Here is a 15309-nt window from a genome sequence, read left to right on the forward strand (position 1 = left end):
TATTTGGTAGTCTTTCCATCCATCCATCATCCATCCATCCATCCATCCATCCATCCATCCATCCATCCATCCATCCATCCATCCATCCAGTAGCCTTCTAATAATTCTGAAGACACGATTAGCTGGTTCAGTGTGTTTTGATTAGGGTTGAGCTAAACTCTGCAGGACAGTGGGCAGTGGAACGCCCCTGATCTCTCTGACTGGGTATTGCGCGTGCTCTGTGGCGCTGGCCAGAGCGCGCGCTCTCTCGTCTAGTCATTGGCGCGCGAGCGACAGCAGAGTTCACGCGCATTCTCAGTGCAATGGGAGTCCTGTGAGGATGGACCCACGGCAAATACTGCGACTGTTGATCGTTTTATCGGGATTGAACAGAGCGTGTGATGGTAAGAATACACTGTTTGTGTATGCGAGCGTTGTTTTGTTTACAGGTGTGTGTCAGTTTGCTTCTTTTAATTGTGTTTTAGTCGCTGAACGTTTGGCGTTTAATACAACAACAACAACATGGCGCTGGGATTTAACGACTGGTCCCTTAAACTCTCAGTGCTTTCTTACTGGTTCATTAGCATTCTCTGTCAGTAACATGGATATATGAGGTTACATTTTATATATGTGAGCAGTTTAAAGGGCAATAATTCAGCTGGATGGCAGTGTTTATGGAATCTCATAAAGGTGAAGGGCTAGCATGCTAACCGGCTAACTTAGTACTTTACGTGGCTGTAACTTCAGATAAAAACTTTAGTAAAAATGTAAGATTTAAGTTCCATTTATTTAAGCTGATATGAGCCTGACTATGATTGTTGAACGACACAAAGTTAAAAGACTTCATACAATCTGAAGCTCCATATTTGGCACATTCAGTGGGGGTTAATTCTGTTTAAATTGTTTAAAAGTTTTTTTTTTTTTGTCTCGATTAGGTATTTATAGGTATTTATATTATATTTTATAATTAACATGACCACGAGTGTAACCAAGTCCTTCCAAATATTTGGTCTACGCTTTATATTGAGTTTTCATTGTAACAGTGTAACTATATTTATCTACCTAATATTAATTAAATGCAACATGCATTTACTGCATGATTAGGGTTATTTAATTATTTTTGGTTGAGGGTTAATTTATATGCATGTAATTAGGGCTGGGCGATATGGAGCAAAAAATATATCTTGATATATTTTGCTATATCTCAATACACAATATATATCTCGATATCTTTACAGGAAAAAGAACCCACTCCAAAAACTATTGCAAAAATGAATATGCCAAATATTATAAAGTCTTTTTTTTATTGAAGTGCAAAGAGGTAGTTAGTTCATGTAGGAAAAAGTGCTTTTGACATTAAAAAAACAAACTCCCTGATTACATAAATAATAACAATTTAACTGTAAAATAAAATAAATAATACATATAGCCTTCTTTTCATTCATTTCATGCTTTCAAAAGATGAATCAAAGACTCCTCTTTACTTTTTTACATTTAAAGTAAACAGTAAGCATTTTGCAGAAAGTTTGGGGCATGACTGAGATATAAATAAACTGATTTTGTCATAACACCAGTTCCTGTTAAATTTGTATCAAAATTCAAACAGTAGGCTATATGTCGTGCTCTTTACTAAAGCGTCACTGAGCGCCTCATCATGCGGATCATGTAGGCTACCCATGAGGCAAGCTTCCCTTCTTTTTCACTTACAGAACAAAATATGAACGTCAGAAGGTAGGCTATATGATACAGTACAACTTACAGAAGAGCACTGTGTCTCAGGATGTCGCGTTTTTCCCTCTTGGTTAAAACATGAATAGACCTATTCATCATAATCCCGTGATAAAGCTGACAAAATAATAATAATGATATTGCAATCATTTTTACATGTTTTCAAATAATATGCGATCAGTTAGACACGAATCATAAACTGACATGATTGCGAGTGCGTCTCTCACCAATAGTGTCATCACCTGACTGTGGGTGAAACTTGCGATTTGAACTATGATGAACATTAATATTTCATTATGAATTTTAGCAAGCAGTTGTGTTTAGAAGGAAAATCATGGTCTCTAAACTAAGTCTTAAACAACGCACACGCTTGTCAACATGATAACTAATCCTAACCTGGTTGTGGACGCCGCCGTGTTCAATGAGACGACACGCAAGGGGAGGGGGAACTAAAGCAAGGAGACGGGAGGCGCGTGAGCACAGCACAGAGAAGGCAAACATGCAAAGTGGCGGAATCAGAATTAAATATAAACAATATATCGATATATAAGATATGTCAAAATATCTTGATATATTTTAAATATCGAGATATCGCCCACCCCTACATGTAATTATGCATAATCTACTGTTGTTAGGATGGGAAACGTGTAATGTATAAACAATGAAAAAATGAAGGGTAATGTAATTTGTTTTTTAATAATGTAATATCACGTTTATTGTTTTTATGAAGTATAAGGACAGGAATAGACTGCATACATCTATTATATGTTGCTTATGTAGGCTAAGTAGTGGGGAGAGGCTCTTAGGGTCTGTACAGTGGAAAATCAAGTATTGAAATGACAGAAAGAAAGGTGTGTGTAGTCTGCAGCTTAAAGTATAGGTCTGCAGCTTTCCTTTGAATGATGATATGGTTTCAAGTAACAATAACCTCTGAGCACAGGTTATGATAATGGTTGGGTAATGGAGCCCCTTATGAACTCCTTCAGGAGATTGTGAGTTATATGAGTGGGTTAAATCATAGTTCATTGTGAAGAGGGACAAAATAAGGATATGACCGAACAGTGACCCCATTTCTCATGTCTGTGTGACTCTCTCCACGTCATATAGAAATAATACAGTTAGTCTTTGTCTCCGTTTGGTTTGATATGGGTAGCTCATAGCCTGAGGGATTTCTTTATTACTGTTAAAGTTTGTCCTTAACCCGCTGTAAAAAGGCCCTTAATGTTTTCTGCATATTAAAGGGATAGAAAGGGATAACTATCCCTTTAAAGGCTTGCAGGACACACACCGTTTTAAGAGCTCTGCTTCCCCTAAAGGTACAATAAAGTACATCTATCTCTCTGTTGATCAATAAGCCTGTTGAGAGAAGGATAAGCTCATTGGCCCTCATTTATCAAAAGTGCGTACACCAAATTTCCAGCGTACACCTTGCGTACACCCAAACCCACGGTGACTTTGAGATTTATCAATATGGACGTTGGCGTACGGCACGCTCAAATCCTACGCCAGCTCAGGAGGTGGTGTACGCACGTTTGAGTTAGTGGGAAAATGCGCAGAAAAACCATTCCTAACACCACAAAACGCACTGACAAGATATGCTATATGACCCACTGTTAAAAAACACAACAACAACATTTAGTGTTTATTTTTTGTGTAACATGAACGTCAATGTTTAATTTGTGTGACTTTACCAAAGTGTTTGGTAGGCATATGTATTCCTCCAGTCGCGAGCCTGTGCGCTTTATCTGACGTTTCAGGCCCACGCCTGGCCCAGCAGCTGCGCACGGACTGGGACTAAAATAATTCAGACTGACAAAATAATAAAAATGGCCTTCTTCTTTTAAATAATAATAAAATCTAAAAAAATATTATTATTATAAATATTAAAATTAATAAAAAAAATAAAAAAGAAGAATCTTACAAATTGTCATGTAATTATTAATGTGAATGAATCTTACTCCACATCACATCATCATCACTATTGTACACCCAATACATGTGCCGTGATACGAAATTAAATGCTAATTGTTTCAAAACGTGCTGTAAAATAATGCATTGTGATGGTAATTTATCATCCAAACAGCTATTTAAACTGCTGGAGTGCGCTTTCTCAACCCCCACACTAACAGTAGCTACTCGTAATTTGGGTCCATATTTTGTTTTTTGTGAGCGCCTTTAATCCCACTCTTTAAACTCCCAAAATAAAACAATTTCGTTTTTTTTTCCACTTCCCGGTGATGGTCTCGATGGGCGCATCTCAATCATCTCAATAGTTCAGTAGTCAGAGCACTGATCAGGGAGTCAGCCCGTTGACTTATGTCCTAATCAGTGCCCTGACTAAATAGACTATAGATGATTGAGCGCGCCCGATCTCCACGTCGGAGAAGTTTCGTTTCTTTGTCGTCTTCTGTTTGTCCATGGCGTAAAATGAGGGCGTGCGGGAGGCAGAGACTTGAATATATAGGGGCGTGTTATTCTAATGACGATCGTTTTCAGCCGCGGGATTTATCAAGGGCAAGTATTGCGTACACCTGAATTGCAGAGGTGCGCCACAGCTTCATAAATCAGGCGGTGAGAGGAGTGTAAGCATAATCTTACGCCAACATATACACCCGTTTCTACGCAAGATTGATAAATGAGGGCCATTGTGTTTGCTAGTTGCAATAAACTTTGCTGGGCATGTATAATACTTTTAATGTTGGTATATAGTGCTTTAAAATATGATGATGATAATGCTGATGCATAGCAACACTGTTTAGAAACTGTAGGGCTGTGCTGTATGACAATATATGTATATTGGATGGATGAAATAAAATGTCTGTTGTATCATTATATTATGATACACATCCAATGGTCTAAAATCGCTTGAATGTCTAAATCGGCAAGCCTTAAAACATACAGTTGACAAAGTTTAGTGAAGACACAAGTGAATGTGATCTGGCTTCAGGGCCCGTGGGTTGTCAGAGACGCGACTCGGCTCTCTGTATCACAGAAAAACAGCGTGCGAGCACTGAACTGAAGTGCCATGTTTTCCATACTGATGTTATTGAATGTTGTAAAATCACTTGAATGTTCGAACTGGCAAGCCTTTAAACGCATACGATTGACCCTTTCGTTAGGACGCTGTCTGCATGTATTGACTCTGTGTTTGAGTTTGCCTCTTGCTTCCTTGCCACTGAATGGACGGGGCCATTTAATAAAATGTTTTTAATGGGATATTAACCTTAATTAAAAGCCAAAACAACCGATATGGGGAAATTACATTGGTTAGAGGTTATGAATTTCGATTTTGATTACTTTGATTTAAATAAAAATTTCAAAAATGCTACAAATAAACCAGAGTAATACATTAGAGCAGTCTTTTGCCCACAGCAATACATATAACAGAGGTGAGTGAAGACGTCAATGTCTCATTCATCACGACTTGTTTAGTTATTGGATTGAATAAACTTTTGTGAATAAATATTTTATTGTTATATCAGTGATAAAAACTTCTAAATAAGGGAGAAAAATAATCACGTGAATGAGTACATTTGAGTATATCCTTTAAAAATTTAAAAATAGAAAATGGTCCATCCATGTGGTCTATATATATATATATATATATATATATATTATATATATATATATATATATATATATATATATATATATATATATATATATATATATAATATATGCCTATAAACTATTAATTGATTAAATTTACAGAAAATATACTATATCCTTATATATATTATCGGAATATGACATGACTTGCATAGTGATGAGATTTTGGTCATATCGCCCAGTCCTATTGTGATGAATTTTCAGTATATATATTTATATATATTTTTTTTATATTAATATTTGGTTGATTTATGTTTTGGTTTCTCTAAGAAATCCACAACAAACCCTTTATTCTGCACCTGCAGTTTGTTTCTGCAACATTTCCCTCTGCCTTTAATAAAGTTAATAAAGTCAGAGGGAACTTTGTTGCTCACCCAGTTTGCAGCAACATGGATTGGATAACATTAGAAATCCCCAGACAGCAGCTAATGCTTTTTAAATGTAACTTTTAACGGAGCAAACAGAGAATGTGTATCATATTTAATGAGAGAAGTGAAAATCATATCTTAAAACACAACTGAATCATGCAAGGGATTTCTCTGCTTGAAATAAATCAAGAATAATGAGCAAATAAAAAAAAAAAGTGTGGTACAGAATTAGTTTTGGTCTCATCTGCCAATGGCAGGCAAATATAATGTAAATATTTATAATATCAATTTGTAACAAAACGTCAAATATCACGGTATAAAAAATACAGCAATGTATCGTTATTGTAAACGATATGATTCGCAATTATAGATTTTGTTTTTTCCACAGCTAGCTTACTGTATTTAAGGTATAAAGGTATATAATTCTGTTATCTCCATGTTGTTTCAAACCTATACGATTTTCATTTAATTTCAAAACACAAATTAAGATATCTTTTAAGAAAGAAGAGAAAGATTTATGTCCATTCCCCTCAAACTTAAGATCCAAAAAATTATATAATCATTGGACTGGTCTAAACCAAATCCAAGTCTTCTGGAGAGACGCAATGGTTTCATATAATGAACAGATTTACAATGACCCACATGAGAGAGAGAGAGAGAGAGAGAGAGAGAGAGAGAGAGAGGAGAGAGAGAGAGAGAGAGAGAGAGAGAGAGAGAGAGAGAGAGAGAGAGAGAGAGAGAGAGAGAGAGAGAGAGAGAGAGAGAGAGAGAGAGAGAGAGAGAGAGAGAGAGAGAGAGAGAGAGAGAGAGAGAGAGAGAGAGAGAGAGAGAGAGAGAGAGAGAGAGAGAGGTAAGTAAATGCAGAACTAACCATTTTTAGTTTGGAAATAGTCATTTTGACATGCCTTCTGCGATCTGATTTTGACGTCTGAATAATCTCATATAAACGTATGCGCTAGACAAACAAGCATGCCGCTATCTTTTGAATTTTGTGTTTTGAATGTTTTTGCAGTAGCTCTGTATATTTCTATGGCATCACTGTCAAACAGTATTTAGCTGGTAAAGTTGATTTACTTACTGTGGAGTTAGTGTAAGTTGTCATGAGCATTGATATGTTTGATGCGGATGTCATAAATGTCAGTGGAACGGGAATATTTTAAAAGGAGTGGTTGTAGATTAAGACTCAGGCGTATTATTTACACCAAACAAAGTACGTATTACAGTTCGAAACTGTAATTGGCAGATACAGGAAGATGTGGTTGCATCTGAAAGTCATTTGAGTTTCCGTATCTTGCGTTATAAATAAGACATTCGCCGTCATTGATAGTGTAGCACTGCCAAAGTCATCTGTCATTTTATTTCAGATGGACAGGGAAAATAAAGTGGCCAGAGTTTTGCAAAAGGAAAAAAAAATCAGCAAAGGATGTCCATTAAATGAATGTGTGTCACACTGTGCTGCGCCAGGCACTTCCAGTGTAGAACACTTTGTTTTAGATCACTTATAACCCAACTGAGTTGTTTTCCTGACAAACCTTATCTAAGGACATTATCTGACCTCCACAGCAACTGGATTTAGCAGGTCCTGGTTGTAGATAAGCAAGTTTAAAGATGCCAGAGCAGAGACAATTTCACTGGGCCAGAACTGCCTTTTCTTTGGTGCAACTGGGCTAGTCTACCATAAAAACAGTATAGCTGGTGGTTGCTATAGGGAAAACACTTTTCTCCAAGAAAAGTAACATTACTGCATAACCATTTGCATAAGACCACCTGGATGTTTCACAGCACTGCTGATAACAACTTTCTTTATCTAGATGAGGCAATATGTCCTGGTTAATCAAACACTGCACCAAAATCTCAACAGTACAAGAGGAGTATGTTTAGGCGATTCCTGGGCAGCACTGCAGGCAGTGAATATCAATAAATACACAGTTTGATCATAACATTAAAAAGATTAAATATGTTGAAATTGAAATGTCTTTTGATATGATGCATTATGCACTGGTGCAATTTATTGACAATATCTGTCCTTTCAAATAATCTTTTTAGCAGCATGACAACTCATTTATTGTCAACAGAATTATAGGTTGACCACATGTGGCATATAATCAAATCACTGATGATGTGAATGGGGATTTGGACACATTTTTGTTTTAGTCATATGTTCTTCATGGTTGGCAAGTATACCGTGTGCTGAAAGGAGGACATTGTGAAAAGTCATAGCTGTTTTCTTCAGAGGAAAAGTGTAAACTTCAGATTTATGCCATGATAAAACAGTCATAAGACCGCATATGACATTTGTGTGAGTATAGTTTAGAAACCCGGCTTGCAGTGCAGCATGACTTCTCTTGCTCTACTTTTGGTTGTTACTGGACAATGTGAGGAACCCCATGGTCTTCTGTATTGTTGTTCTGGAGATATATATAGATATGTATGTATGTATATATATAATATAATATAGTTCTGTTGACTAGCAAGACGTAACTTTTGGTGCTGTGGCTGAACAGAACCGCATCAGAACCGCATGCGGACGAACATTGCAGCCGGATCTTCTTCTCTCTGTTTGTGTCTATGGGAGTCTCGCAGATATGGTGCTAATCCGCAGCGGGAAAATAAACACTTGATTCTGGATAAGACAAAAACACGGTTTGGAAAAAATCTTCATGATATACTTGCTCATTAAATACATTAAGTATTTTTTTAAATGGCATGTGTTAGGGCTGCACGTTTTCAAGTTTTTCATTAACCGTTAACCGAGGCCCTTAGCGGTTAATACTTGGTTAACCATAGTGTGCGCCAGGGTTATTATTTTTAGTTTATTAAAGGGTCATGAAACCCCCCTGCTGCAGCTGTGTTTTTTCACACCTTCGATTTGAAAAGGCTTGTTAAAAGGGGAGTGGTCGACTGTGAAAAGGTGGGATGGTATTGTGTGGAAAGAGGGAATGGTTTGCATAAATAGGGGAGTGTCAGTAGGTGCATTAAGATTAGTGATACCAACAGTTACAGCGGTTCTGAGACATGTTCTTGGTTCTCCTTGGCATACCACAGTGAGATTAAATGAGGGATGAGTACAGCGAATGAGAGAGCTATGAGTGGCGTGCAGCAGAGATCGCTAATCATGCAGCTCTTCAAACCAGCATAATTCAGTGAGAAATGAAAATAAATGTTATTCTGCATGACGAAATATTTTGCAAACGTGATAAAACTATATTTGTCCAAATATGCACGCTGTTTGGCAAGTTGAACAACGCGCCGACGTGATAAGAGAACGTGAACCACCCAACATGCGATGCGACAGAGATGTGTAATTCTAGATCGGGGTAAAAGCGAAGGGATTTGAGGCTTCATAGTCTCGACCGCGCATCTGAAGCACAGAGCGACGCGCGCTGGGTTGCCGTGACGATCCGCGCGGTCACTCGGCAGCTAAATCTATATTTGTCCAAATATGCATCACACTGTTTCACTAAGAGCCCGATCACATGCGGTTTAGTGCATGGCTGTGACCACAAATAAAACGGAGAGGAAGTGGCTTTTGTTCATTGGCCTACAGATTGGTTATTTTGCACTCCTGACATAAATTAGATAGTCAACACTTGCAGGTTCGGTGTGCGATTCCTCAGGTTCATTTTACTTTACCGAGCCTTTGTAGCAAAGGCTTCCACAGACGGCGCCGGTTACAGCTCGCTCGGCGCCCTTTACGTTATTTCGTATCAGCACAACGCCTAGCTTTCCTCCGTGACTTTTCCGCACGCTGCTTCCAAAACTTCCCCACCATGTCTCTACAATAATGATGGAAGACGAGCCTGACAGAAGTGACTGTCTCATGTATATTAACTAAATTATCTTGTATGCATACTACAGCGCAGGGATTGGACTGAATGAGCTTTATGTCATGAATATATATCGAGAATCGCTCTGAGCGGTCAACGTCAGCATGTGCCCAGCAGCCCATACTTGGGCCGAAAAGGCATTTGTGGCATTTGCGCCGCCGTCAGCATTTGTGACATTGCTTTGACTAAGCTTTTCAAACCGGAAGACAGAAATCGCTCTGAAAAATGCAAAAATAACTATTTTCACATATGAATACCATTAATGACTACCCTTAGTGTTTTCAATGATGTGCAGCCTATACATATCTGTTTACATCTCAAAAAAAGTGTTTTGGGGTTTCATGATCCTTTAAGTTGATGACGCCATCTCCGTAGTGAACGCGCATATAGAGAGAAATGCACATCATGGATTACATAATCAGAGAGTAGCCTATTTCTTTTCGTTTTAAATTGTTAAAAGACATTTCAAACTTTCTTAAGATATATTTCATGTCTGTGAGGCCTAAGCTGAGTTTCGTTAAATTAACTAGGATGAGATGCGCTCCAGTTCACGAGCAATGCAAGTGCAACGCCTCTCTAATGATGCCCGGGTGTTGGCTGTTTAGATGGGACTATCAGTCGCACTTTTTTCATAGTTTGGCTGGTCCTGCGACTTATAGTGAGGTGCGACTTATATATCAAATTTAATTCATACAAGAATAAACATATAGCCGCGAGAGAGGGCTCTATGCTGCTCCTGTAGCCTACCCTTGAAAAAGAAAATAACTGAAAACAGAAAAAAGCTCTTGTGACCGAGCGTTCGTGGAGTGTTCGCCTTAAATACTTTGTCATAAGAAAAACAATAAACGACAGCCGTCTGAACATTCCTTCCTTTATTCTCCGTCGCACATGTAAATCACCAACCTGAAAAACCCCAAAACCCGCGACACTCCAGTACCAAACAAGTGTGCATGCTCTAACCTATCTACGGCAAGCCCCAAGGGGAAAAGTACATTGCACACATACATAACGAGCACCAGTCCGTACCAAATGAATACATTATGCGAGATCAAATAAAGTCTGTTACACTCTAAACTGAAATATTAACTTAAAGACAACAACTTAGAAAGACTGAACACAAACAAAATGCCCCCATAAAGAAAATCCAATTCTGCAAATTACAAACTGCATGTAGTAAAATATGCAGCCGAGAACGATTCACACAGCGCGGCTGAGCCTCTCCCGGCAGAGTTCAAGCATCTGTGGACTCGTCCCTTCAGCTCTGTCCATCTTGCTTTCAGTCCGCAATTCGCTTTTTTTTTCTTTCTTCATTACAGTTAAAGTAATCTTCTGCCCTAATACGATTAATAATGCTAATTATTTATAGTCCAGTGCGACTTATAGGCCTATATGTTATTTTCCTCTTCATGACGCATTTTTTGACTGATGCGACTTATACTCCGGAGCGATTTAGAGCCTGAAAAATACAGTAAGCACTGCATTGCAATACTTGCATTTTGTCCCGTCACTCTCAATTTTAATGTTCTCCCAGGCTGTACTTTTCTTTGACTGCTTCATGTTAGAAAACTGGTCATGACTTCTTGTGGATATTACAAATGTCTGGGAGCGCTCTGGCGGTCTCTAGTAGTAATTAAATATATTACAACTAAATTCAAAGCACGTCATTGACGCCACTTAACCGAGCAAAATGTTTCACTCGGTTACACAATTTTTAACGGTTAATCGGATAACCATGGACACCCCTAGCATGTGTGATTTAAAGATTAAATTCAAGGGCTTTTTAAATGGATTATTAATAAATAATTTTTTGATGGCATTTATGCCTCAAGCATCCACTAATTTCTGAGCTTGTTTATGATAATCCAAATGTGATATTTCCATTTTGATATGGCCGTAAATCATCAGCGTGAGGTGTCTGGTAAAGTGCGCATGGCTGTGTCGTCACACCCGCTTCACCTCGTAAACAATCGTTGTTCAAGAAGTGTAGTCTGTTGATCGCACACGATTTTGCACTTATTATGCTGCCTGAAGGCATGAAAAGCAGTTGATTGCAGTAGGAAACGTAGCCTAACAGTTTCTCAGTGTTGATGCATTTTGGGAGTTGTAGTTTTTATTCCGATTGTATTACACATCCATTCATGAGAATCGATCGGGTCACTCGCACCTGTGCGCCTAAATATTTTTTCACAGTCGCACGCAGTAATTTTCAGGCGTAAATGCGCCCAAAATGGGTGCTATGTAGAGCCCTGAGTGGCCTTGCTCAGCTCCACAACACTCGTTCCTGCTCTTTTCATTCTCATTCATGAACATAATTTCTGCCCAAATCCTATCCCAATTATTTTCCACCGGCTGTGAAGTGAAGACCACATGTGCCAAGGTCTGAGCTCAAACTTGGCTTCATCAAACTATGCCTTTGTTTTGAATAGCGGACGGATAAGTTACATAATGCACCTTTAATTACATATAAAAAGGGGAAAATACACTAGTTTTACAATAGTTAAAGCTAATAATTGGATAATACTAATACTAAATACAATAGTTTTGCTCCCAATTGTGCAAAAATGTTACCAAAACAGTGTAGTTTTCGATTATTAGTATGAGCTGATTATATGAGTGAGTTAGTTGTTATTGTCATTTAGCATTCTGCCCCCGCAGTTCTTATCAGGACAGACCTGTGATTCATGGCTTATAAACCTCTGTCAGTGACTGTCATCAACTGCCACATCAACCACAATGGCAATGTCATAACATCTATTATGGTATATAAGTGGTTTCACTCAGTTATAGCCCAAGGGGAAGATACCAAAGTGATAGCATATCTTTTTGCATTTTCTGAAATATTATATTATAAATAACAGGAAATCCCGTTCACAAACCAATATGCCACTACACTTGCAATCTGATGTGATGAAACATCTTCAGTGGAAAGCCAAGCCAACATATGCTGAATTTAAAAACTTCTACAAAAACCTACATGCATGCTAACTTTGTCAAACTGTAAAGAATTGTTATTAAGCTCTTAGGTGCTAATAATACCCGGTGGCAACCACCAAAGATTGTCCGATCAGAACAATTAAATGATGTCCGTTTAGGATGAGTTAGATCCACACACCACTCATAGACCACTCATTCCAAAGCTGAACAGTGTTTAATTAAAGGTAGGGTAGGACGGTTTGATCTAAAACACTTTTGTCCAAATTTGTTTAAACTTTCTTTTTATATCAATACATAATTATAATGTAAGTACTCTGAAAAGGAGAGTATAAAAACCGAGTGACTCTAGACTTTTTAATCTGTAATAAACACCGCTCATTATTTTCGTTCAGGACGAAACAAATGATTGGCTTGGGCGACTGTCACTCTCTCTCGCTACCATGGCGACCACCGCTTTCGCTACACGATCCGCTCACATGCGCGCGCTCGTTTGATTTGCGCAGTTTAAGAGGCAAGAAACCTAGGCAAAATAAAGGCAGAGAAAGAGCTTTCAAAATTCACAGTGCAGGGTTCTGCAGTAAGCGAAGGCAAGCAATGCAAAAAAGGAAGACCGTACGAGAAAAGGCAATGCACAGAAAGTCTTTGGATAAACAAAGAAATCAAACGCGAGTAAATATCTGCGTGGCTTTTCAACGATGGTGAGAACTGAGGGACCTGAAAAACGCCTCATTGCTGCTGTATTTCTGCTGGACAGGTAATCTTTCGTTTTGATTATACATTTATTTGGTTTATGTTTTCATGAAGCATGTATCAAGAGCACATGAAACTGCCTAATATAGCTAACATAACATTACTTAGCATAAAGTTACAATATTATACACTTAGCCATTAGTAGAGATGATAAATACTCAATATGCTTAGCTCAAGTTGATTACTGTTGTGTTGAATTTCGCAAAATTAACTTTAGATGACAAAATGCATGTGTAAAAGCTAGTACACCGCATCCAGGAACTTTTTTTAGAGCTAAGTTAGCTTTAGCTACAGCTAATCAACAATGCTTTCATCATGGAAACTCTTACATGCAAAACACAGTATATGTTATAATTCTTACCCGAAATTCTTCATCACAGTATAACTGATGTTATTGGGAAAAACATGATGCTACCCGTTTTCTTTGCCTTATAAATATAACTAGCTCGTTACCAAATCAAACAAAAATATATTTTAAACTTTACCATTCTAGCTTGATAGTGAGTACTAAAAGACATCTTATTTGTTTATATTCATACTGATAGTTCGTTTTTTTTTTAAAAATTTTTTTTATTACATGTGATTGTGACATGTTGTCACTACATGCACACCGCTCGTCTGAGGTAAATAATGCGTCTTCCAGCTGAGCGGCCGGTGTAGCGCGTTCATGTATTTTGGGGGCGTGGCTTTGGAAAGAGCCCAGAAGGGAGAAGGTGGAGTGAATGGAAATAATGAGCTGTCTTTAAAACAGTCGTGAGAGGTCTACAGACACTAAATTTTTATACTTTCTTTTTCAGAGTACTTACATTTTAATTATGTATTGCTATATAAAGAAAGTTTAAACAAGCTTGGAAAAAAAAAGTTTTTTAACCAATTCCTACCTTTCCTACCGTTCCTCCTCTGGGTCCTAACAATAGACGCATGACTGACGCCTGACTAAATACTAACAATGAATTAACTATTGCTCGTATAAATTAACTGCATATGTATATGACTGTAAATGACTGGACCTTTAGTACACGTTTGGAACATTTATAAGCAAACTGGCTAATACTGCAAGACTATACTGTAAAACCAGATTCTCTTAAAGGGGGGGTGATCTTTTTACACTGTTAAAGACATGGAATCCCATACTAAACATGTACAAAGTTTCAAAAGTTAAGGTGGACGTTTGATGGGAGTATTTCTTTGTCAAAAATACTACTTCCGGTTAGTCATAAGTTTCGGCACGTTTTTTGCGATCATGCGTCCCCTTTGACGTTAATGGGGGCGGAATTTCCTTGTATGGGCCTTACGGACAATTCTACCGGAAGAGCGTGAGAGAGAGAGAGGGAGAGAGCGAAAGTAACAGGCTACGCCCATCAAAGCGCTGGCTGCCTGGCTCGTAGGCTGCGCTGCACAGGTGATGTGCACAATTAACAATGACATCAAAAAGTGCGTTTTTGGTTGCCAGACCAAGACAGTCCTGCACAGATTCCCCAAAAACTCGGTAAGGCAACAGTGGATGGAATTTGCTTTTCCGGATCAGCAACTGAGTTGCGCGAATGTTTATATCTGTTCGCTGCATTTCGGTGCCGACTGTTTCATAAACAAGGCCCAGCTCGACACAGGATTTTCCGATCGCCTAATGCTGAATGATGGAGCAGTCCCAACGATAAAGGTCCCAACATTAGTACCGCAGGCTGTGAGTAAGACTGCTTCAAATGTCTGTGTTTTTGCCTATGCTCATCAAGTAGCCCAAACATGATCACGTATAGTTACTATATATATTACTATATATAGAAATTGATCAATGGAGCATGCGATGTGTAGAGCGTGTACATTTGTTTAGCTGGCCACTATATGTGTAACTTTATGTTTGTGTATTGTAAAAGCACTCCAAACAACAATACACAAAGAGGGGGGAAATATGTTGAACTAAATAAGCGCGCTTCTTCATTCAAATGTGCTACTATTCCGTGTCTTTCTATGTAAACACTAGCCTGCGGTGCAAAACCAGTCCGCTTACTAACGTTACAATTGTCTACACAAACCACGCGTAAACACACACACACACACACACATGCACAACTGCACTTCTCACATGTACACCTTCAAAGACAAAAATACGACAA

General features: G+C 38.2%; 1 protein-coding gene across 1 annotated transcript in view; it reads left to right on the forward strand.

Moving 5' to 3' along the window:
• Window positions 1-204: 204 nt before the first annotated feature.
• acvr1bb (activin A receptor type 1Bb) overlaps window positions 205-15309 on the forward strand; it is a 41373-nt gene continuing 26268 nt past the window's right edge. The window contains exon 1 of the mRNA XM_067458854.1: window positions 205-383. Within this exon, the coding sequence (XP_067314955.1) occupies window positions 320-383 (64 nt within the window). The 5' untranslated portion in view covers window positions 205-319. The remainder of the gene's footprint in view (window positions 384-15309) is intronic.

The sequence above is a fragment of the Pseudorasbora parva genome, chromosome 12, assembly GCF_024679245.1.
Source record: "Pseudorasbora parva isolate DD20220531a chromosome 12, ASM2467924v1, whole genome shotgun sequence".
In the NCBI taxonomy this organism is placed as follows: Eukaryota; Metazoa; Chordata; class Actinopteri; order Cypriniformes; family Gobionidae; genus Pseudorasbora; species Pseudorasbora parva.